General features: G+C 40.0%; 2 protein-coding genes across 5 annotated transcripts in view; one reads left to right on the plus strand and one right to left on the minus strand.

The window, feature by feature from the left end:
• The window catches only part of igdcc3 (immunoglobulin superfamily, DCC subclass, member 3), an 85,964-nt gene extending 84,860 nt beyond the window's left edge, over nucleotides 1-1,104 (minus strand). For both annotated transcript variants that reach the window (XM_049595653.1, XM_049595662.1), the window contains exon 1: nucleotides 819-1,104. In XM_049595653.1, the coding sequence (XP_049451610.1) occupies nucleotides 819-885 (67 nt within the window). In that variant the 5' untranslated portion in view covers nucleotides 886-1,104. The remainder of the gene's footprint in view (nucleotides 1-818) is intronic.
• Nucleotides 1,105-4,676: 3,572 nt separating this feature from the next.
• Nucleotides 4,677-17,234, plus strand: part of ano5b (anoctamin 5b) — a 44,546-nt gene continuing 31,988 nt past the window's right edge. The window contains exons 1-3 of one of the 3 annotated variants that reach the window (XM_049595607.1): nucleotides 4,677-4,818; nucleotides 8,505-8,695; nucleotides 17,186-17,230. In XM_049595607.1, coding sequence (XP_049451564.1) covers nucleotides 8,620-8,695; nucleotides 17,186-17,230 — 121 coding nt within the window. In that variant the 5' untranslated portion in view covers nucleotides 4,677-4,818; nucleotides 8,505-8,619. Of the gene's footprint in view, nucleotides 4,819-8,278; nucleotides 8,696-17,185; nucleotides 17,231-17,234 lie in introns of those variants that run through there. The other 2 variants (XM_049595599.1, XM_049595616.1) reach the window with 2 other exon arrangements.

Here is a 17,234-nt window from a genome sequence, read left to right on the forward strand (position 1 = left end):
AAGGAAATTTGAAAAGGAGGAGAGGGACAGTCTTGACATTTAATCTGTACAAATATTCTCCCCAGCAGGCAATAACCACAGTCTTTTAATCTATCCTCAGAGCAATAACCACTGTCATTTCGCCCAGCCATGAGGAGGTGTGCTATAGACTGACCAGCCAGGAACTCCACTTTAGAAGTCCCCTGATATGAAATGAAACTCCATCTGCTTTAAAAGTTAGCTTTAAGAGTTAAGCAGGATATTTTGATTGAGGAAATTGAAATTCAAACGCCTATATGCATGTAAAAAATACAATATATTTACATTTGGTTTAAAAGTGTCATAAGTATTACAGTAATGGGTCCTAATGTCCTCCCTAAGTGCTGAATTTGTAATATTGAGACCATGTGATTAACAGTAACAGTGGGAAAGTGGCTCTAACACAGCAGAACTACAGTTGTAAAAGTATTTTTTGCTCTTTGTATCACAAGACTTTCTCAATGCAGGAACTTCACATCTAAAGTTCTGCAGGATGCACGCAAAAATTTAACTTTACACTAATAAGTATCCGCGTGTAACTCAGAAACCTGCAGGTAGAAATTCCACAGTGCACACGGCTCCAGCACCAGCCTTCGCATTGGCATTTACAGCCGGAATACTTACGGTCATAGGAGAGGGGCCAAGTTCAGGGTTACTGGTCAGCAGCGTACTTATCGCTGCTTGCAGCATGCACCAAGCTCCGGAGAGCTCTAACAGCAGTTATCCTCCACAAGGCTATCACACCTTGCAGCACTGTACTCTCCTCTCTGTGTTCGGGCAAATGACATAATTCCACTTACCGATTAAAGCGTTTAGGAGTATTCCCAAAAAGCACGGAACAAGGCGGCGGCGCCTTGTGGATGCCATTTAAAACACTTATAGAAAATATTCCAGCACTTGCAGAAGACAACGTGAGGTGAATAGACGAAGAGGGAGTGTTTGTTTTTTTAAAAAAAAGAAAAGCACACACACGAGAGATATCCAGCTTCAGCTACTACATGTTCCGACCTACACTGCTACAGTTTGGTGGCTCGCTGGGGTCGAACACGCTTTCGCCATTTTAGCCATCTATCAGGAATCTGTCAGCATCCCGCTCCCTCTCCTCCTCACTCACTCAGTCTGCCGTATCCCAAAGACAGCCTCTCTCTCTCTCTCTCTCTCTCTCTCTCTCTCTCTCTCTCTCTCTCTCTCTCTAACACACACACACACACACACACACACACACACACACACACACACAGTCGCTGAATCTGCTCTCGGAACAAAAGAGCCGACTGCTGACTGCTTTGCACCCAACGCATGAGAAACCTGCACAAACTGCATGATTTCTGCATGTCAACAAAACAGCCACTACTACTCCTGCACACACACACACACACACACACACACACACACACACACACACACACACACCAGCAATAAAACACTACTAACAATACAGTTAGTAATAGCCTGCTAATAAAAAAAAATAAAATAAAACACGATATTCATGACCATAACAGCACAGCTACGATGTAATAAAATGCCACTGACAATGTTTCTAACAATCAAACAGACTATAACCAGTAAAATCTTCCCTCTGTCACTGGCTGCACATGTGTTAACAAATTATATTGTTAAAAAATGACAAAAACATCCATAAAGCACATTGTCCGCACTGAACACATGGCAGCTGCTTGTATATTTTTTTAAAAGCAGGCTCAGTTTCAGAAGGACAATAAAAACAGCATTATGAAATTGTGTGAAGTGGATGTGTTTTATTTTTATGGCTCCACACATGTGAGGCTGATATCATAAATAAACAAGGAGGACCTCTAAAACTCAGTTACAACAAAGCAGCGGGTGTTTAGCTGTACTCCATCTCCCCCTAGTGGGCCAAACACGTACTTTGAATCTCAACTAAAATATAAATAAATAAATAAATAAATAAATAAATAAATAAGCTATTACTTTGCTATTGAATTGGCCAATGTCTAGTCCCATATATGAGGTAATGTATTGTACACTAATCTAATATCACAGTAGATGCACCTATGTAGTATCACGTGACAAATACACAACTGGTGCTTCACTGAAAACTCACCTTGCAACTTCCACTTTATAATAATACTACATATATATTATACTATATCATAGATGTTTTTACTTCTTATTGATTAGGCTTTTGCAATCAGGGCTGCTACTAATGGACATTTTTAGTATTTACTATCCAGCTCATTATAATTATTTTTATTGTGTTTATTTCTTTATTAAATAATTTACCATTTATCGTTTTGGTCTATAAAACATCGGGAAAATACTGAAAAAGATTTCCATTCTAGTTTCCTAGAGTTCAAGATGATACCTTGACATTGTTTGTCCAACCAGCGGTCCAAACCCTACTTACTTTATGTAATTGATTTCAACTGGAGAACAATAACAACAGCAATATGGGATTATATGTTGTGGTGTTTTAATGCAAAGCCCATGGTTGAGTGTAAGTGAATGTGGTATGATAAATAAATCTCTGACACACAATTACAACCAAGCTGAGCTTGTTTAGATGTACTCCAGCTCCCCCTAGTGGAGAAAAAATGTACTTCAGGTCTAAAAAAATATTTAAAAAAATTAAAGTCTCTGTGCATCCATCATTATTTTACAGTCTCCAATCTAAGATTAGATGAACAGGCGTTTTTCTATGGGTACTTCATCACACTAAAATGGCTCTCATTTCCTTTCTTCGCCCTAATGCATCTGTATGACTGATTATATTAGAAAATTATGTGTACCAAGTACCAGTGACAATACTCTAAGTTAAAAAGAGAGAGATAAGGAGAGAGAAGCCAGTCAGAAACATTATAGGGGACTGAAATTATATTAACTCACAGGCATCCACACTGTTAAAAAGTAAGTTAACACAAATCTACTTCTTTAAGCGTCTTCAATTAATCATGTATGCAGTCACTTTAGTACTCATATTAAAGTGTTCATTGTACTGTCCCAGAAATTAAAGTGAAAGCACATTTACTCTGCAGCGTTTTCACCTTTATTTTCAATGTTACAGCCTGCTATTTATGTTAGTGTTAGAAAAGTGGAGCTTGTGACCTGTAAGTGGCCCTGATGAAAAGCCAGGGACTCAACAAAGCATCCGTCCTCTAAAGAACATGTCCCTTTGATATATGTGAAATATAACTCACTCTGGAAGTGCTGAAGTGTTGGTTGGGTGATGCCAAAGCCCAGCATTCACATGCTAAAGTATCATTAACAAACTATGGAAGATTTGAAGTACATTCAGTAGTTTCTAAAGACTGGTGCTATCCTCCAGTGGGTATTAGGCTATTACAGTACCCTGCATTTACTTAAAATGATACTTTTGAGGATACCAATTGTCAAGCAGCGTTGCATCATATCAATATGGGTAGTATGTGTAAATGAACTGTGGTAAACTTCCCTCCATCTTACCACAGAGCTGCCAACTTTCACGCATTGACCGTGAGACTCACGCAACTGACACTTTTCACACGCTCTCACGCCACATGTCCATTTTCTCACGCAGTGAAAACTAAATTCATAACTGATAACGTCGTGGTGTGAAAAGAGGATACTGACGTCGCACGGACAGACAAGACAGAGCAGCAAAACGTTATTCGGGTCATCAGGGGGAAAGCAAGAAATATACAGATATCTATTATATTGTAATTTATTCCCATGCATGCTGCTCCGAGTAATCTCAGTCAGCGTCTCTTCCTCTCCTCTCATGCCGCGCGCACACAGGCAGGAGCAAGTGAGTTACTATGGTTACGGGAATGCTCTGTGTCTCTGTCGCTTTCTCACGATTCCCAATAATCGTTTTTTAGGTTGGCATGCCTATGTGTAGCGGTAGCCAGCAGGTACAGTGCCGTGCGTAACCCAGATGAGCACTAGCGACAGGCACTCGGGGCCATGGATCTTAGTCTGGATTATGTATGTAACTACCTCAATGCTGAAATCTTGTAATATAATTTTACATTTTTGGTTAACATCATACATGGTTGCTCTTTCTTGTCTTAATCCAAGAGGTTAGTGGTGTAGAAATGCAGGAAATTTGTTTTAAATTACATGTTTTTGAACAAATCTCACTCCAAGCTGAAGTCAAAAGTTGGCAGCCCTGTTACCAGCACCCACATCTCTCTGCTCATCTCCCAGTTCGACTCAAATAAATGGCACTAGCTCATGTAGTACAGATGTACTGCATTTTCATATGCCTGCCCCCACCACTGGACAATAAGTATAGAAGCAGATAAACTAAGCAGAACTGAATATAAACCAAGGCTATGTTACTGTATTGCCTTTACCTCAACTAAAATGTCTTCAGAAACATATTTTAGCGCAGTGTTCGGTTGTAATATAAGAATTCATGAAGTGGTGGCACCAACCTGTTTCCTGTATTGTAAAAATGGAGGCTAAAACTACTCAGTTACTCAAACTGTTAAAACTAAGCAGTGCTGATAAAATATAAACCAACGTTCTGTTACGGTGTCGCTTATTTTTCGCCTAAAATGTCTAAAGGAACATATATCAGTTTACCTTTAACTCTTATTTAGTAATGTTCGTTACCAACCGGCCGCCATATTGTTTCCCGTGGACAAAGGTTTCCCTTGTGGCGCAGTGCATTCTGGTAGTTGTAGGTTATCTACCTCTTGAGTAAAAGCTAACGCTACAGCTCTTTTTCTCGGTTTTCTCTGGTCATGTAGCGCCAATTTCAACGGTATTTGTGTCTTTCTACTGCAGAGACAGTCCAGTTTTATGCAAAGACCATCTATACTGCAGTTACATACTTCTGTAAGTACGGAATAGACTGTTTTGAGGTACTGTGCTCTATTTGAGTGTGTCCATTTCATGCTAGGCTACTTTATACTTCTTCTCCATTACACGCCAGAAGGAAATTGTACCCTACATTTTGCTCTGCTAGCTAACTATAGATTAAGATTGTACATACAAGACAGGATAAGCTCATAATACACTTTTATGTTACAACAAAAGTAGTGTCTAGTTGTCTGCTAGCACTTCCTTCAAAAATAACTGTTTATTATAAGAACAGTATAAGACCAAACAATGGGAAATTAACCAATATTTCACAGAATAAAAACAAAAGCTGTGCAGCTACAACGGTGAAATGCTCTAAAAGGTCTTAGGTTGTTTAACTAATATCCTCCCACTCACAGGGGCCAGTTTTCTGCATGATGAGTACTATGTTTTGCTAATAATACATCAGTACTTTTACTTAAATAGGATTTTGAATTATGTCTTTCACCCCTGAGAGTGAGGCTGGAAAATAATAGGTGGATTTTACTCCTTTTATGTGTATATTTTTTGCAGTGTTCTACTACTGGTTTATTATTCAGGGAATCAGGGATTTGTAGCCAGTGCCTCCATTAAGTGATAAAGAGAGCTTCAGTATCAGCTGAAACAAGCAGCTGTGATTTTAGTTGACGACAGTGTACACCAATTAAGGCCCTTGTTGGTATTTGTTTAATCTGCTGAGTGGGGCATTTGAAACCAGAAAGGCCAGCCCTGCCATTAACCTCTGGTAATTGGTACAGTGTGGTTTATGAGTTCTTGAGCTGGTCTGTGCAAACCCAGAGATGTTCTGACAGAGAGATTATGTTGACGGTGATGATGGTGATTTTTAATAGGAAAAAATATGATCTGATGTGTTTTATTGCAGTGTGACTAACATGGAATAGATATAATATGATGTTCAGTATACTGTATGGAATCCAGCACAATAACCCTGTCATAATTTTCAAGCTTATCTAGTTCATTGATCCATTTTTGCCAGGTTGTGGAAAATCTCTTGCTGATGAGAGATTAATAGTCAAGTCATTAATAAATGAAATGAAATAAATAGTTTCTCACTTTCTAATTATCCATCATGTCTGCAGATACAAATATTAGCAATTACTAAAGGGCTAAGTTAAGTTAATAAAAGTGTTAATAAAGTGTCATGCATTACTAATTTTATAATAAGTCAATTAGCTAGCAAAAGTGAGTAAAGTATCTGTATACAATTATAGTGCCAGTGTTAAAAAGTCACTGTGGGACAATAAGTAATCCATCAAGTCTACAGTAAAGTGCATTAAAATCACTTAATTTGCACACTAGCAACTATGTTACCAAAAAGGCAACCTCTGTCTTATTGTCCTATGATTTTATTATTTTCAACCTGTGTTTGTTTGCCCGTGTTGTGTCCATGTTTTTGCCTGCGGTAATATGTTTGACTTTTGTTAGTATTGTGTGACATTCTTTCTAAATGTTATTTATTTTAATCTATGGTTTTTATGTGTATCTGTTTTCCTGATGGATGTCAGTGTGTCTTGTTTTGCTGCACGCCGAATTTCCCATGTAGGACAATCAAGACTGAACTGAACTAAAGAGTGAAGGGGCAAAGTGTCCAGCAGGAGGAGGATAAACACCAGCCAGAGATTTTGTTTTACAGCCTGGCAACCCAAACATGCTTCTTAATAATGCTTTATAATTAAACGATAAACCCATCAGGTACATCTCACAGGAAATTGGTAGCAGTATCTCTTTATGAAAATAATGGAATTATAAATAGTCGACTTTCCTGTCACACAGCAGGCTGTTAAATATAGAATAAAAAATAAATAGGTGTTTATGGCCCTAACTTAATGTAAAATGTTCATGTAAAATATTAAGTTAGGGGGTTTCTGCTTTGAGAAACTTAAAAGCTAATCTGACCATTTTTGAGCATCATAAAACAAATGTCTTTGATCAGAGGTTTCCAAGGTTTTAATGACTGAGTACCATTTTAGGGAGCCAGCATATGATTGAGGGCCGCACAGGAAAGGTGCACACACTCTGATGTTTTTATGACATTTTTAGTTATACTCTGATCATTTTAATTACTTTTAAAAAACTTTTTTATGACACTACACAATGACTTTTAATTACCTTTTTCATGATTTACTAACACGTTACAAAAATGACACTCGTACTATATTCTAGTTTCCCACTTTTTAATACATTTGAAAGTAATGGCACAGAGAGACAGTACAGTGTTTGGCATGTATTGTACCTACTCACAGCAGTCAAGCAGGGCTTCTGCTGGGACAATAGCACTGGCACAAACCACACGCAGAATTGCAGTAATACTTGAACCAGTAGTAATAATAATGGCAATATGTTAACTTTATTTATGACTATGACTACATTTGCTAATGATTCTGATTAGGATAGAGGTGTGTGGTCTCCTATCATAGCATGTATTTTTATATTTTTTATTAGTACTGAGGGGAACTTTTTGAGCATATTTGAATATTGGGTTTATAGTTGTTATTTTTCTTTTTTGCACAATTAAAACACAAAGGAGGCAAGACAAATGAGCAATGAAATACAGTGCAGGGAGAGGCAAAAAACCCAGAGGGCTCATTTGAAGCCTCCACCTAATAACATTTTCACAAAGTTATTAAGAACACAAAAATAACACGAGTGAAAACAAACTACTAATTGCAAAATATGTTAGATTGCAACAACAAAAGAACAGCAATAACAGTATCCATGTAAGAGCAGAAAATGTGAGTATGTGATGTGTAAGTTGATATGCGTGTGTGTGTATGTGTGTGCATGAGCGGCATAATAGTGTGTACTGTGTTGAGCCTATATTATAATGACAATACAATAAAATAAGATACGTAACATTAAATGGGGCGGCAGTAGCTCAGCCCATAGGGACCTGGGTTGGGAACCGGAGGGTCGCCTGCTCAAGTCCCCGTCCGGGTCAAAATATGGAGTGTGAACTGGTAGCTGGAGAGGCACCAGTTCACCCCCTGGGCACTGCCGAGGTGCCCCTGAGCAAGGCACCGAACCCCCAACTGCTTGGAGCGCCTGCCATGGGCAGCCCACTCTGACATCTCTCCACTTAGTGCATGTATAGGTCCAGTTTGTGCGTGTGTGTGTAATTGACAACAGAGTGAAAAAATTGAATTTCCCCTCGGGGATTAATATATATATATATATATATATATATATATATATATATATATATATATATATATATATGAAGGGCCTACATATGTGCAATATTAGAATTGGCCACAAGGTGTCCCCATCCTATCCTATCAATGACTTCAATCTCACTGTCACCTCCTTCTATTTAAATTGTATTTAAGGTCACACAGGTGAGCTTCTCTTGCTGTTATTTTACCACATCAGGACGACTCACAAACCTTTCTTCACTTTCAATGGGCTGCTTTAGAGATTAAAACATTCTCCACTTTCCTCTCCCTCACACGCGCTCTCTCTCACACACACACGCACACACACCGTTATGCCGACGAGAAAAACCGTCACGCCACTCCCCTTTATGTGTGCCTGCCTTTCTCGGGTAGCGCCAGGGACCCAGCAGGGTACAGTTTCACTGAGGATCGATCATAATGTAAAAAAATAAGCTCCCTTCTTTGTCCATTGATCTGAATCGGCCTCATTGATTTCCTCATTGTGATCAGCCGATGCTTTGGATGGTGGAGTCTTCATTGAGACGGATCACAGCGGCATCCCCTCTCTGCCCTGCTGTCACACTTCTCTGAGGAGCTGAAACCTGCAGAATAACACCGCTACAGTATGAGACGAATAACGGGAAAAGCCAAGGATGAAACTTTGATCGAGCTGCAGAGCACGACGGATTCACAAACCGGAGGTAATGACATTAACACGCATTCATTAACCCAAAGCAGCAGCGTGTGGCAGTCACGAGGAGGTTTCTGATGATCAGATGATGATAATCATTATAGAGGCTGTGTTACTTCGACTGTTCAGCTACTACCCCGGCAAATAAACACATTACATTAGGTGGTTAAGCTGTAATCCTTATCCCTAAAGACATGGTAATCTAATTAAAATCTGCTTTTGAAGAATGTATCATCATGTCAAAATAAAAGTCTCCAGAGAGCCATTATAGAAAACAATAAAATGAGTTATAGTCATTTTAGTGCGTGTGGCAAAGCATTTAAAATACAAAATAAAGTCTGAGGGACACTCTTACATATATTTGGTTATATGTTTTGCTTAAATAAACTTTTAATAAGGCATATTATTAACTTTCTTTTTGAAGTTATGGCCTTGTTGTCAGTTTGGCTGCTCTCAGCACTCAGACTGTGCGAATTACGTCATGCATGGCTAGAAAGAGGCAGAGTCTGGGGAGGATTTGGATTAATTAGAGTCATCTCAGTCAGGAGGTCAGGGCTGTCAACTCTCACTAAATGCTTTATAACACAAGGACAGACCCACAATTAAAAGAGAAACCACTTTAACACACAAAGGAGTTTATTCTAGTTCATGTCTGGGACATTTTACAGCAAGTTAGTAGTGATCCTGTGACATGCCAGAGGGGAAACAGATCAAAACAAACATGGAGGGAGTTTGACTCTGTATGTGTGTGTATTTTCGGAGGGGTTTTAGCCTTTTGATTTGCACTGCAGGAATGTTCCTTAATACTGGCAGGTATTTTCAAAACTTGAGCAGATTTAATCCACATTTTTTGGATTCTAGTTTAAGTAAATTCACACCCATCAGCCATCATCACTGTAGCAGAGTATCCTTGCTTAAGCATCTCTCATATTTTATTTAAAACTCAAATTAAGTTAAGGACAAAATGCTCTTGCGTGAAGCATGTGAGTAAACAAAACAATTTTTCTTCCTCTCTGCTACCTGTCAAGCTTCTTGTGTGTGTCCATGTCTAATTGGATTACGTCCTCCGACACAGTCAGGCCTCACTGACTCTCAACCATTCTCAGTTTGAGGTTTCAGACAGCTTGGTCACCAGAGTCCATCTGGAGGTTAATGGTCTTGACAGTTCACCCGGTCACTGATTTGCTTTCAGCCATTAGCGTGATGAAACTAGCCATTATTTGTTGTACAGTAATCTCAGCGGATGCTAGGAAATGAGTAGAGATTAATAGTTTCCACTTCCACGGAGCTCCATATGTCATAATAATGGCGGGCTGTGGTCTTCAGAGTCCTGCATAATGTCCCCCAAAGCTCCCACAGCACCACACTTTGTGAGGATGACATTGCCTCAGTGGCATTATTACACAACACAGCCTATAAACTGAGGAAAACAGAGTTCACACTTACAATCAACCTACTGTGTATGCTAAAAGACAATTCAGTCTGTTAATGAGCAGTTTTTTTTTCATAGCCAGGAAACAAGTGGTTGTGTTCTGATATTTGACGTGTCTTATATCAACAGTTACACGGACAGGAAAGTAAGTGTTTACAAATGGAAACGGCCACTTAATGGATCACTGTGGTCAAAGGCTAATTGCTCTAATGTAAGGCTCACTAAAAAGATCTAATCAACAATGCATGGATCTAAAAAAAACTTGTTTTTACCTGCATTTTCAATGAGGCAGATTAGTGTGATGTACAGTTATAAAGTAATGGCTCTGAGACAATGTGCTAACACACTGGTTTAATGTCCCGAATCCCTGTTTATATAATCCACGTCTCACTTATCGCAGGGACTAAAAGTCCTCATTATAACCTGTCGTGTCCTTTCACTGACATTTTAAACTCTAAATACAAATGTGCAGCGGAAAACTTATCATATTCAAAGCGAAGGGCTGAAGTGCTGATGCCTGTCGAAGTCCAGTATGTCAGATTGGTCAGGAGACATTGTGGTTTCCATCAGAAACTTGCTGATAGAGAATCCATAACATGAAAAGCAAAGCAAGCATTGGGGATACTCTTAAGATATACTAAGTGCATGGCGTGCATTGACTGACTGTATCTTTTGGCCCCTGCCTGTCCCCTGCATTGGAAAGGCCTGGTGTTCTTGTGATAAGAGCAGGACTGTATTCTAATGAAGATGACTCACAGGATGAGAGACTAAACTTTGCATTCAGTCCCAAAAGTTCTTCGTAGAATCATCATTGTTAATGGACCATCAGTTAGAGAATAAACCCGAATGCACATTTAAGCCTCATTATGATGTAACACATTAAGTGCATCTGAGAACTTCGTAAACAGTTAATACATTTAGATGGAGTTGCAGCACTTTTATTAATGTGATCTGAGGAAATTGATTCTAAAGGGAAAAAGTAATGTCAAGCTTTTTAAATGTTTTTGTTATTAGCTGTTAGAGCCACTGATCATTGTATAAAAGGTCTAAAATTACTGCTTTACCTTTTTTCTGTTGCTCAATATCAGACAGAATGGTCAACTCATCACTGTACGTTTACATCCTTATCAGTCAGCTCAATGCAGTGGGCAGATTCCAAGATCTGGTCTCAGGCAAATTCTTTTGTACTCTTGATGACTTCTTTAAGAAATGTATTTGAGTAAATTTGCTATTATTGAAAGGTCTTCTGATACTTTAAAGGTTCGCTATTCAGGTGCATCTATTTGCAAAAATGCTTTATAATAATCAGAGCTACTACCTTTCTCAGTGACAGCTTACCGGCTCCGAAACGTAGTTGGGAACACGCTTCCTTAGCTTGGCTCCTTATTAGCTGGTGACTAGCTTCTAGCGGTTCGGACCACTCTGCAGAAGGAAGGCTGGTAAGGCGTTCGGGTGCCGTTCATCAACAGTGGCTTCATTGCAGTCTTCACCACAAAACAACAAACATGGCCTTCTCATGAGGTTTAACAGCAGCCCTGAGCTTATCTAGACACTGCTGACTATCATCTCTCTTCACCATGACACCCCAAGAGAGCAGCTTCCCACCACACACACAATGAAACACATGTCACACCCTCAAAGGTTACCCACAAGGCCACCACCCTTACAGGGGAAAAGGGTGAGCTGGTAACAATTAGTTTCTAATCAAAAATAAGAATTATTGTGCTTTGACTACCTTAGAATGAGCTGTTTATATCTACATACGGAGTGGGTCGCCTTCCACAGAGTCCTGTTGTTCTACAGTAGCCTAGAAAGAACAAATCAAACATTGGCTCTAGGCAGGGCCATTCGCATTTTTGCATCTGCCATCATAGTTCTCTTAAAGGCTCATTTATACTCCCTTTATGTACGAAAATTGATATATCAGTACCTTTAAACCGAGGCAGCACTGTAGATGGCAGTGGTCTGTGCGGCCATTATATACATCCCGACATGTGGGCGGAGAATTCTTGTTACTATATTAGTGACTTATTCTGTTCCACCATTTTTTAAACATCCTTGTCGTTTCCTACAGACGTATCTTGCTTGAACTACACAAGAATGTTCCCACAATCTCCCGTGGTACTGCTCCGTTTCGAAGGATCTGTAAGCTTTCAGAAAGTGCACATAAATACAGACAAAATGAACGCAGAGTATGGACAGAAGGCTCCATCAATCTCTGTATCTAATGTTGAGCATAAATGAGCCCTAAGAGTTGGGAGAAGATGCAGTTCTGCAACCTCACCAAGAGATCGCACTAAATCGTACACATTAGACCTTTAACTTGACAAAAATGTAACATTGGACAATTTATGGTTGTGGCTCCCAACTGGTCCAGCCACAGGGTCCAGATTTTCCTTCGTCATCAGTTCAACGTCCGCACAGTTTAATCTATTCAGTGTCATACTTGTGTTTGGCCATGTTGTTGAGCTAGTTCGCTGCCTTTGTCAAGTAGCTGTCTGTTAAGCCTATTTCACATTACATGATTTTCATGTGGTGACTATCGTAATCTTTTGAGTGTTCATATCTGGCGACATGTGTTTCTGTCATCGGGAGTCTTGCCAACTGCATTACGACCTGTGTGTGCATACCACAAGTTTGGTGACGTGCTGACGTCACCAAACTACGTTTTTTAACTTGGAGACGACACATCGTAAAGGCAAAGATGCTCTTCCCAGTGTTGAATCAGATCTGCCTCCAGGGCCTGGGTCCAAACACAACGCGCTCCCCGTGATCCTGTGGATGCCGCCATTGTTGTTGTTGCTTGCCGGCTTGTCAGTGTTGCCATTTCTTGGGAGAGAAACAAGCAACCAGGGCTATGGAAACAAGCCCAAAAGAAGCGACGGATATATATAGAGAAAGGCGACGTTTAGAGAGCAAGCCCAAATAAGCAACTCCACTTTAGAAACAAGCCCAAAAAAACGCAACTTCCGACTACCAATACTTGAAAGCGACTTCACAAAAGCCCAAAGTTGCGGCTAATAAGTGGACCTGGCAACCCTGCAGCTTGTCCTCCTCACATTTCTTCCGTCCTCCTGCATGCTGACGTGGGGCGTATCCCACCTCTCATTGGCTGATGCTCTTTGTCAGTCGTGTCAGACTTCTCCAGTTTTCTAGTATGCCAGATATCCAGTCCCAGACGCAGACGAGGGGGCGACTTGCTCGTAGGCTTGTTCACACATGAGGACTCGTCGTGGCAGACTATCTGCCGACTCACCTCCGACCCAAGGTGGCTCTCAAGATCCTCTGCGACGTCAAAATCGCAGTGAAAATCGTGTAATGTGAACTAAGCTTTAGTCACTCACCCTGCAACATGAAACAGCACTTCAGAGTAAAAGTTCTGTGCCGGAAATTCACTATACTTCAAAATAAAGTGTGTTTTTACAAACCTGACATGTTCGCAAGTCACTTGTTGTCCATTTAGAATGGACTCAGGACCCACTTTTGGACTGGGACCCACCAGTTGGGAACCACTGCTTTATGGTGTAGGCATACAACGAAATAACAAGAACAAGATAAAAACATGTCAGCTTATGTGTGTTCAAAATCTGTAGCTACGTTATGTTATAATAGTGAACTCACTTGTTCGTAAACCTGCATACATCTATCTGTGAGATGGATGAAATCAGTAGCACCCATGACACTGCATGACTGAAAGACCATTAAAGGGTGATGAAAAATAAAGGTAATGTATTCCGCAGCATTCATCTTGCGTGTGTTGAGTGAACATAATAAAATCCCATTCAGACCCTTTCCATTTGTAAATCCCACACTCTTTATTGTGTTCATTAGCAAGCTGTAACTAAAGACACGTGCCTCTTTATCTCAGCAAAGCTGTGGGTTAATAGACTGCTCTCTTTCTGCAAAGGCTTTGTTCAGGCTCTTATCAGGGCTGACCAACAGCCACGTGTGACCAGAGAAGAAAAAGGGGTCTGTCCTCACCTCTGTATATCCGTGTGTTCAGAGTGTATTACCTCGTTCACAGCTGCTCAAACACTGATTTATAGATGGTCACAACTGACTACTGGATGAGCGCCACATGCACTGTGACATGATATACAATGATGCAGACACTTGGTGTCATCTTAATTCAGTTAATCTTTTTAATTGGTCTCAAAGCTATCGAGGAGAGTCAGGCAGTAACTCTTATCAAATGACTCTCAGTGCTCTTAATAGTAATAATGCATATTTTAAGGGGTTTGCTTCCATTTAAGGTGATTCCACTCTGCTCTCTGCAGCCATGGCTGATGAAGTCATCTACCAGTCAGAGGTGAAACAGAGCCAAAGAGTTGCTATGGAAACAGGCCTTGTGATTGCATTATCTCCTTGATGGAGGCATGATACTAAATAAGACAAGGAAGGCAACCGTGATTTCTTCTGAACAAAGTAGAGGACAACTGCAGTACAACTGTTTGGGCTGTTTTAGTTAGAACATAATGAGCTTTTTCAGACTTTTTTTTTTTTTTTTTAGATAAAAACAAAATGTTGTGGTCTAATTTTAGAACATGGTTTCCACATGCCTCCCCTCGGTCTTGGCCCATATTTGCCTGGCCTTTTGGTACATGGACGAGAAACACTTTGAGAGAAAACAAACACACTCTTGGGCCATTAAACCATGTTTTATGTATGTGATCTGTTTATAGAACAGCTGTGCCCATATGAACCATGTTTTTTACAGAGAGTACAGTACTCTATCTCTTAATAAAAGTTGCCGTATCTGGCTACAAGGCAAATGATATGACAGAAACAAGAATACTTAGGTTGTCGCCTTACATGAACATCGGAACTAAACAACCCGATCAAAGGTATCATGCAAGCGAGAGTGCAAATCTCTGTGTCCAAATCCATGTTAACAGGTGCTCCTTGGGAACTCTTTTCTCAAATACAGCTCAAAAATATCAGAACATGGTATTTCATGTTATTTTGTGTCTAATGAGGATATAACATTATTCCCTCTACCCCACACATGACCTTTCGTTTAAACATTTGTTTCCGGGGATTGTCAGGAACTCTCCCCTTTGGGGCTACAGTATCCTGCTGATAAGAAAGTAAACTAGTATTCCTCATGGCAAAACAATCCTGATACCAACACTTAAACACAATTCAGAACAGAGGATGATGTTGTTGCGTTACCAGTGGTTTTCTTTCCCAACTATTCATGACTCATAGTGTTTATATGTGCCAACAACAGGCCTTGAGGTGATATTGTTCTGTCGGTACTGTATTGTATTATTTTACAATAACATAATGATCAGTTAATTTCATCTAAAGGTCCATTTAGTAACTGCTCTGGGCCTGTCAATCATGTCGCATGATCCTTATCAGCAGACGGAGTTTGCTGAGCTGAGAGTCAAATGTAATTTTAAGGTTCTTTTTCAGCCAAGCATGGACAAGAAGTCCTTGAAGCGCTTAGAAAAAAATGGAAATTTGATCATTTACTGTTCCAGAACAATGTTTGCTGTTGAAGGTCGTGTCATATCCCAGCCGGCCAACAATGTTGTTGTTGTGACAGCGGGTGACCAAAATTCAATGTCAGGATTCAACGTCTAATGCCAACATCAATTGATGCAGAATACTGACGACAGATGAACTTGATCTTTTATTGGTTTTATGTTGTGCTGTTAAGAAACCAAAATCCAACGTCGTCCAAAAGTTTCATGCTAGTGTTATCTTGGCATAAGGTGCAAACCTCTATGATGTTAATATCCACACAATGTAAAATTCTAACGTTGTTAGGATATTTAAATTATCGTCAACCTGATTTTCATTTTAACCAAAATTTAATGTCTGTCCAAAGTAAAAGTCCATCGTCTCTCTGACATCATATTGACGTCTGTTGCGAGCTAGGATGATTGAAAGCCTCAGAACAGCTACGAAACAGACTTCGACGTGATGTTTTTTGTCAACTGCTTATTTCCAAGACCAAAAAAGTAACTTTGAAAACTACAGTTTTAGTTATTAACTTTTTAACTCTTAGCAAGCAGGAGTCCACAATTTTCCTGCCTCACATTTTCACTCCAGGACTCTACTAGTAACTGGAGAAGTTTCTGAATTTTCCTTTTTGTATAAACTTAGCTGACTTGACAGGAAACGCGGGGCGAGAGATAGAGAGGATGTCTTGTCATAGAAGGCCTAGGCTCGGTTTGAGCTCAGGACGTTGTGGTTTCACTGTATGATGGTATACACACTCAGGATTCGTCACTGGTGTGTTTTGCTATAAAATGTAATATTTCAGTCTCCTGCTTTATGTTAACATATGTGAGTGCCTGCCAGATTTGACTTACCCATGGTAATAATCAAAAGAGACACTCAACTTGCCTGAGACTGTACCGTGAATGACTTTCCCTTTGATCCATTGCATTTAAACTTGAGTACTAACCTGCTGTATCACATCAATATTTCATACACAGCTACATGCAATCCATCTGGCACTAACTCCTGCTTAGAGGGAAGTTGTAGGGCAATCTGCGACGTGTTTGTATCACTTCCCTCGAGAAAAGGTTTATGTCATCGTAATCCAGAGTGGTGGTTGTGGTTTGCAGTTGCTGAAGTGCAAAGCAAAGCAATGATCTGAGGTGTATCTGTTCGAGAGTAGTAAGCAGGGCGCTGTAGCTGAGTGCCAGCCTTGTGGGAGAGCTACACAAGAGCTGTTAATGCTTTTTTCAGACAGGAGGCGCCCACACAGGCGGCTTGAGTCATAGTTTAAAAACAATTTGGTTGGTTATTTAATCAAATTTACATTACCAAATGCATTATTTTCAGGTTATCATCGCACCTTGTATAGATGCTGATCTACAGATGGAAGCCCTGATCTGATCGCCACAAGGGATAAAAGTGTTTTGCTGAGCATTCATGTTGTTTATTTTCTAGTGTAGTGTTAGTGTAAGCAGGCCCTTGGGTCTGTTTAACACTGTGAGACACCTTAGTGGATTCTGCAGTCACTCTGTGTCTCAGCACTTTGTTAGCATGCTTGTTCACCTCTCCTGACCTACAGTTTAACACTAACCTGTCTCTATCTGTCTTTTGAAGATGGTATTGCAGTGTTGACCGCATTCAGGATAAACCTGCACTCAGGTAC

Source organism: Epinephelus fuscoguttatus, linkage group LG2 (assembly GCF_011397635.1).
Source record: "Epinephelus fuscoguttatus linkage group LG2, E.fuscoguttatus.final_Chr_v1".
In the NCBI taxonomy this organism is placed as follows: Eukaryota; Metazoa; Chordata; class Actinopteri; order Perciformes; family Serranidae; genus Epinephelus; species Epinephelus fuscoguttatus.